The following is an 8,467-nucleotide window of genomic DNA, read 5'->3' as shown; positions in this document are numbered from 1 at the left end:
TTAACTGTAAGTTTTCTTAATGTTTCAGTGATACCTTCAGCTTTTTGATATTCTTCCTGCATCTGGTTTTTCAGGTTCTCCAATGCAATGTTAATACTGTTGATAAATGGATGGCTTGTACTTTGGATTTTAAACAAGACACATTTTTCAGCTTCAACTGGGATTGAGATGACTTTAGCCAAAGTGTTTCTCAGGTTCTTGATTAGCTCTTTTGTATTTTCCTTGTCATCTGGCAGAGGAACACCCCAGGGTGTTTTTGATACTGTCTCTACTGCTTCTGCAATTTTTTCAAATATGATTTTTAGTTTCCTGGACTTAAGTTTTGAAAGTGTTTTATTTTGCTCCATCTGTTGCTTGATGTGCTGATATATCCATTGCTTGACAAATGTTTCATACATGTCTATGTACTTTTTAAAACTGTCAAAGTCATCCTTTAGCAGAAGCTCTTTTTGAATATTGTATTGGAAAAAAGAGCGAGAGCTGTACTCTGCTGAATGATGGCTCGTTAAGATCTCATCCACAATGTCTACTCCCAGAGATCTGTTGATGAAGTCTTCCACTGCTGGTTTGATACAAAGCTGTATGTAGTCATTAGCTTTGCGTTGGCAGTCATCTCTGTTCTTATATAAATCAATAAAGTCCTGCAAGTATCCAGGCTTGTACTTCTCCAGCTGGGCTTGAGGACTGAGGTTTGACAAAAACTTGAAGCAATGCCACAGATGTAAACCTTTAAGTCAAACTCATACTTTTGGTTTACTTTATAATCGTTGTTTTGTTGAAGGAGCTTGTCAATGTTTTCTAGTAGATCTTTTGTAAAAGAGTCATTATAGTCCTCATTCGTTTCTACTGCATCCCTTAAAAACTGTGTACAGGTTTCAAGGACACAATCTGTAAATCTATTCAGGAAATGGTTCGAATTAAATGTTAGACACATTTTTTTCCACAAACCGTCAACGTATTCTGTTTTAACTTTAAATTGTTCTGTTCCTTGTTTTTTCAAGTCCACACTCTGTAATTCCTCATAGACACTTAGATTAGCAAAATGTTTCTTCAGCTGTTTCAGGACACATCCAACAATGTCTCGTTCTTCTAAGCCAGACACGTTTGCTGTAGCTTTTGACCACATCTTCTCAAACTCTTTTTTTAGCTGATCATCGGACAGGTTTGACATTTTGAAAACATTTAGTAGCTCCATGACATTGTTTTCAATCAGGACTCTGTGTTTTCTCTGTATTTCTTCAGCTGCCTTCCTAGCTTTTTTTAGTTCAAGGACAGAGTCCAATTTAGTTCTTACTGCCTGTTGAATTTCATTGGCAAGGCCTTTAATACTGTTCAGAAAGTCCACTTTGTATTTCTCTATCAGATTGACACGTCTGTCATTCCTCTTGTAGTACTCATAGAGTTTTTCTGTCATCTTCATTGCTCTATTTGTATCTTTTTAGACAGTTCTTTCTTTTTTTCTGAGACTTGTTTATTCCAACATTCCAGTTGGGAATCATTGTCAGTGTTTAATATTTCCATTTCTGTTTTGTTCTGCCAAGACGTGATCTCTTTTCTGAATTACCAATCCCAGTCATTAAAGGCTTTACACAGATTGTCATAAGCCTGAGCCACAAGTGTGTTTCTGAAGTTAAAGATGAAGTTTTCATATTTAACTGTCTTCCACAGACTTCTCATCCATTCTAGAAAATCCGGGATTTCAGTGGGTTCACTGTTTTTGTTGCTCTTTATGGTCTCCAAAAGATTTTTCTTGAAATCAGCAACAGCTTCACTGTAACCAGTGTTGACTGGAGCCATTGGTGGAGTGCCGTGCCAGAGTCCTGGAATTTTCCAGTTGTTTTTCTCCACATCATAATCCAGGACATCTGTGAACTTTTTAGTAGTTGGTTGTTTTTCCTTTTCAGATGCAATTTGGGTCATTTCATTCAGCTGGTCAAGGAGGTGTTTTCTTTCAGTCATGCATTTAGAATGAGCTGAAACTCCAGCAACATTTTGGTGAACAAAATGACAAACAGGCTTTTTCCCAATGTGCTTCATTCTCAAGAATGCATGAACTGCTATTTGCAAAATATCTTTCATTTCAGTTACATTTTCCATTGCTGTATTGATGATGGCGATGTCACTTAAACCGATGACAAAGGTTGCCAGCTGGTTGTCATGTTCGTAACTGTCTTCAATTTGAGCCATTTGAGGAGACTTTAGACCTTCTGTATCAATGAGGACTATGAAATCATAATTCAGCTCATTTCTATAATCTTCTTCAACTTTAAGTAAGATCATGTAGGCTCCTCTTGTACATCTGCCACTGCTGACTGGAAACTGAACACCAAACATGGTGTTGAGGAGGGTTGACTTTCCAGAACTTTGAACACCCAAAACAGTTAACACCAACAATTTGCTCCTTTTTCCAACTTTGTTATGGACCTCATTCAGTACAGCTGACACCCACTTTTCTGGGATGTTGGAAGCATCACCATCTAGAAGCTCTAGAGGATGTCCATCCATCACCATTTCAGCAGCTATACGAGGGAGATGGGATGTGTTTTTCGGCATAAACTCATAAATGAGTCCGATCTCTCTCATATAATGCTCGATTCCCAAAGAGCTCTCCATCAGAGCTTGATCCAACTTTTTAATGCATTCTGCATCTTTTGTCTTTAATTCCCCCTTGAATTTGTTTCTTAGATCAGAGAGTTGTTCTCGTGAGTGTGTGTCAAGCTTCAGTTTCAACCATTTCAAGAAGAAATCTCGTTTTTCTTTGTCACTTGTGGAGATGTTATCAATGAAACACTGGATTCCTTTTGATAATCTGCATTTTGCTTGTTCTTTTTCAGTTTGTTTTTCTTCTTCGTGTAGTCTAGAGATATAATCTTCATTGTCATCACATTGGCCCGGTCTACAGAGCTCCTTCTCTAACTTTGATATTTTTTTCCAATTTTCCCCTTGCAAAGGTATTTGCGTCTTCTTGTACTCAGGGATACTTTGTTGTGTTATTCCTTTTATGATCTCGTCAGCCGCCATTCTTTGCTTGTCACTTCTGTATTCATCCACCATCAGACCAAGTTCAAGAGCTTTTTCTTTCATAGTTTTTGTATCAACTGTGACTGATATATTCTCCAAAGAGGTCTTGGCAGTTCCACTAAGTTTCTTTGCAAACTCTACTCCATTAAGCCCTTTGTTTTTGATAATTACCCTTTTAAATGGTAGGCCTAGTCTTTCAATAGTTTTTTTGACAGACAGTTTGCCTTCTTTGTCTTTGTCCTCTATGGCATTAAAAACCAAGAACAGTTTTCCACTTAAATCGTTCAGAGAATTCAAAGTTTCCTGCTCTTTTTCCTCTACCTTGTCCAGAAACACAAAGATAGATGTTTAAACTTGTGCAAGAAAACTGAACTGTGCAAGTGACTCAGTGATGTCTCCTCTCAGATTAGCAAAGGCAACTGGCTCTGGAAAAATGTCAAGATTTTCTTTCCCACTGGGAAGATACCAGGTAATCTCTACCAGTCCATTTGATATTTCTCTTTTAATTGCTCCTCCCTCCATATCTCTGTGGATAAAGATATTGTGGTTTTGTTGACCACGACTAAGGACGTGATTTAGCATCTGGGATTTTGATAAAGTGCTGTTTTTTAGTCTTACAAAAGAAAAAATAGGAAAATTTGCTTGTAGAAGGATTTTCTCAACAAAACCTTTTGATTCAGACAAACTATGAGGACACCACTCTTTAACAATGCTACTCAGAGCCCAAATCATCAGGCAGCACTGACTGTTCTTGCTGTGAGGCAACAACAGCGGGACAGAAAACTGACACATTGACATTCTCAGAGATATTTCTTGCTGCAAGAAGCTGTATGCACAAAGGTAAAGGGCTACTATAAGGTCAAGAACATTAACCTTATTGTCATTCTCATCTAATGTGAGTCGGTTCAGTTCCAAAAAAATATTTTCTTCGTTTTGTTCCTCGATAGCTGGTAATTGAAAACAGCTTCTGCATTCAGCATTGATTTTAAAAAGGTTTTTAAGAATATACCATGGAATGTCCTTTAGTGATGAAACCGTGATGAAACGACCATATTATGGAAGGTTGTTGTGATACTGGACCACTTGATGTGTTGACCATATATGCTGTCCTTGTTGATCTCCAGCAAAGACTGAAGGCTGAGCTTGCTGGGATAATAGTTATCCAGTCCAAGTTTGGAGATGATGTCAGACAAGTCTGTAGAAGGAACAGACAAAACAAAAAATTTAACTCTGTAATAAACAGTTTTGTTGGGATTTAAAGTTGTGTGTTATGTAGCAGAAGAGTTTTCACCAAGTTTAACAGAGGTTGCAAAAGAGAAAATTTATATTTAGTCTTATTTTCTTATCTTCTTTTCATTTTCCACCACATGTACTGTATAAAGGTTAGTTACAAGGGGAACTTCATTTCTGCTGCATTGAAATATGTACATGAAAGCTTGTCTAACTTGTCTAAATTACTAACTTGAAAACCTTTATTGCTTCTCTTTTGGAGGTCTTGCTAAACAAAGAACTAGAGATAAACTCATAAAATTACCTGAGATTGTTCTGTTCCAGTGGAAGACACATGCTTGAAGGAACCAATCACAGTGTAACCAAACATATGTGAAATGGGTCTTCTTATAGATGATCAGGAAGATTTTACTTCAGACCCAGTTACAATTAAAATGTAAGCGTTCACTTTTGAGCAACAAAAGAGGACTATATCAACTTAACTGGAATATTAAAGAAGCAAATGCAAATTTAAATTAGTAAACAAATATAAGTAGTAAGGATTGATCAGGATGAATTTTTGCTGCTCAATAAGTGATTTTTTAGGAGCATTGTTTGAAAAACATTTATTTTGGGTCTAATCTTCTGTTCCTGACAGAAAGTAGTTACTTTGATCATAGTGTTGGACCATACTGATAGTGATTTCTTTGTGGGTGTGGCTCAATATTTTATAGATCACTTATAAGTCTTATTGATTAGTATTATGGAAGGTTGTTGTGATACTGGACCACTTGATGTGTTGACCATTTGTGTTGTGGTGTAAGCAGTTTTTGGATTATACTTGCTACTTTTGATCTTTATGTGTTTACTTTTAAAAGAATCCATTATGTTTAAAGGTTCACCCATTGCCATCATACAAGTCTTGGAATATATATTTTTCTCTTCATCTTTGACGATGTGGTGTTAACTAATTTTAACAATGTCTGCTTAAGCTTTCCTCTTAGGTACCAGGGTTGCCAAAGATATACGCTGCATGAAAAGTGGGATTTTCGTCAATATGCGGCACTGTAGATTGTCGTGGAACTTCAGGTTAGCGGCAGTTTACGGCAATTTGCAGGCTTCGCCGAAAACTCCCGGAAATTGTCAGAAATTGACGTGGACTTTCTCAGGCAGTGTTCCCCATAGATATCCATAATAAAGGCTAGATGTCTTACGGCGGAGTCTCAAACGTCATCACCGGCGGCCATCTTGCCTCAGGCAGGCTTTCTGTTGTGCTCTGTGGTACCTAATGTAAGGTGAGTGATCAGCACGAACACAAATACTCTTATCTCATTGAATTCTTGACAGATTTACAAACAGTTTGGTTTCTTACAAACATTATGAACGTGGCTATAATTCTTGATGCTTGAACATGTCGAAATTGCAGATTTTCTTGTCGAAAAATGACTTAATCGCGCAGCATAGTTGTGCATCACGTCTACTTGCGCAAGTTATCAAGGCTGAGACTATTAGTCAATTATATAGGTTTTACTGACACCAATAACGATTGTATGACAATCTTTGGTGTAAATTACAATCTTTCTGGATGTGGTTGTAGTTATTAGTTGGCTAATAACAATAATCTGAGTATTGTTGTATTTTCATTATTAGCCTAACGTTTGCTGGATAATAACGAGAAGCTGCAAAGTGAGACCTAACGTTAGTAAGTTAGCAGCTAACGTTACAGTTTAGCTAGCTGCTAACGTTAACCAGCAACTTTACATCAGTGGAAGAGGCAGAATTTAACATGATTTCCAATCGATTTGGTTTGTCAACACATCTTACATTATGTTACAGGAATTTGCTGGGTTTATAAAAAGGAAGATGCCAGACTTTTGCTATGACACAATAGTATTACAAGATTGTTGTTGACTCAAAGCTTTTCTAAGTTTGTATTAGTTTCATTTGGACAACTTAAAGATGGTGTTGTGCCAAACATTTTCAACTTTCCAGCTCATCTTCAATGGGCATGTGTATCATTGAAATTTAATCACATATTGATATACCAATCTTATACACTAGGGTGACCAAACGTCCGTATTTCCCGGGACATATCCGTATTTCACGTCCTGTCCCGGGCGTCCCGGGTTTTTTTTAGAAAGTGAGGAAATGTCCTGATTTCACTGCGCACGACGCTCCGTGTGACGTAATCCCTGAGCCGCGTCAGTGCAGGCAGCCCTGTTCCTAATCAGAGGCTCTGTTCAAAAACCTGGGCTGCATCCTCCAAGGACGCGGTCTACCTAGACTGGATCCTTCGAAGTCCTTGAAAATAAGGAGGCCGGAAGAGTTCTGTCTGTAAATTCGAACAGGTCCACCATTCGGCGGGTTTTACCGCGGTATGCTCTGTTGCTTAGCAACCGTGAAAGTTGACACACAAAGCAGGAAAAGAATGAATACCGAGGTTTTCAAAACTGTTTGTTTATTTATTTATTTTTTAAAAAGTTAAAGTGAACAAAGACTGCACTCACAAGCATAGGCGGATCTACTGGGGTGGCATAAGGTGGCAAATGCCACCCTAAATGACAGCCTTGCCACCCCAGCTGCCACCCCAGTTGGCGGTAGGGGTGGCGAGGCTTATAAATTATGGATCATTTGAGAATTACGACCGCTAATTTCCAATGTCGGACTGCAGTGAATGCAGCACGAGATCACAGAGAGCGACTGAGACTGATTGTTTTGAAAACCGAGCGGGGCAAAGCGAGGGAGCCAGGGGTCATGGGGAGAGGAGACACGGGATGAAACAGGTAAAAACTCATTATCTATCGAGAAATTAAATCATAATGAAAGCACAACGTTGCTAGCATAGCTGCAATGCTGATTTTGAGATGATAAAAATCAGGTTGCAGAACGTTATTTCTCTAACTATGATGTTAGTTAGGCCTGACGTTTCAGGCTCAGAAAGACATATTTGCGGTCAACTATGACAGAAAAGAGACTATCAAGTTTGGTTTTACTCAAATCAAAACGCACAAAGGCATTGGATCTAAATAAAGTTGTGAAGCGTTTTGCTGAGCAACATGGAAATCGCTGCATTCAGCTGTTATAGTCATGTTAACTTTATGTTCTGCTCTCTGGTGAACCTTTACAGAGCTGTTACATTTTGTTTTGGCACCTGAGAAAATCTGATATTTCCTTTAATAAAACCAAAAGTGTTAAAAGTTACAAATGTGATACTGATGTGAATCCTGCTTAATATGAAGCAGTGTTGTTGTTTCTTTTTTTGTATATATAATATGAAACTATCCAGAAATGACCCGTATGAACCTACTCACAAGCAAAATGTATTTTTATGTTGCTTCTTTTCAGATTTGTGGAGATTTTGATGTAACATACAGAACCCGCCTTTTTGTTGATACAGCAGTATGGAGGACCAACTCTGCCATATTTAAAAATAAATACAGAAATAAATAAATGCTTAATAAATAAATAAGCATACAATTAATTGCCACCAAAAATACAAACAACAAATAAATGTAAGTAGAAATTAAATTATACAGCTAGTCATAAAGGTATATAACTCTTTTAATTGGCTTCTTTATTTCTTTGCCTTTTTAATATTTACCTTATTTATTTTTTTGTCATTTATTATCTTCAACTTCATTTTTTAATTACTTATATTTTTAAGTATTTATTTATGTGCATGTTATCATATTTTTGTCTGTTTTATTCTTCCTTTGTATTTTTTTACCCTAGTTATTTCTTCGCCGCTATTTCTTTCTGTCTGCCCTCTTTACATTTCTGCCTGCCATTATAATATAATTTCTAATTACATTTATTTGTTGATTGTATTTTTGGTGGCAATTAATTGTATGCTTATTTATTTATTGAGCATTTATTTATTTCTGTATTTATTTTTAAATATGGCAGAGTTGGTCCTCCATATGCAGCTCTATCTACGGCATATTTACATGCATGAAATGTCCCTTTCATGTTGCCTTAACTGCTGTATGTCAAGTTACTGAGGAACAAATGGTGTAAATCTGTGTTCAGAGTAAACATTACATAGATGTCCAGTACCTTGTTCGGGTGCCTTGACCCATTTATTTCTACTGTGTAGTTCTGCTCACTTTAGTACAGCTCAGTCCATAGATCTCTGATAGGTAAGTTTTTCTTTCTATCGTTTCTTCTTGTGCAAATGCTGCAAAGCTGCCTCTCTGACAGTCAATCTCACACATCTACTACTCAGCACCTGTGTCTT

General features: G+C 37.2%; 1 protein-coding gene across 1 annotated transcript; it reads right to left on the bottom strand.

Annotated features, from left to right (window-relative positions):
- Window positions 1-990: 990 nt before the first annotated feature.
- LOC119778518 (up-regulator of cell proliferation-like) lies at window positions 991-4,921 on the bottom strand. The gene is given in 3 exon segments (XM_038277781.1): window positions 991-3,968; window positions 4,097-4,216; window positions 4,900-4,921. Coding segments are annotated over 3 exon segments (2,550 nt in total). The 3' UTR covers window positions 991-1,560.
- Between the last annotated feature and the right edge of the window lie 3,546 nt (window positions 4,922-8,467).

This window comes from Cyprinodon tularosa, unplaced genomic scaffold (genome assembly GCF_016077235.1).
Source record: "Cyprinodon tularosa strain WSP-4 unplaced genomic scaffold, ASM1607723v1 ctg1343, whole genome shotgun sequence".
Lineage (NCBI taxonomy): Eukaryota > Metazoa > Chordata > Actinopteri > Cyprinodontiformes > Cyprinodontidae > Cyprinodon > Cyprinodon tularosa.
This window is presented reverse-complemented; position numbering and strand designations above follow the sequence as displayed.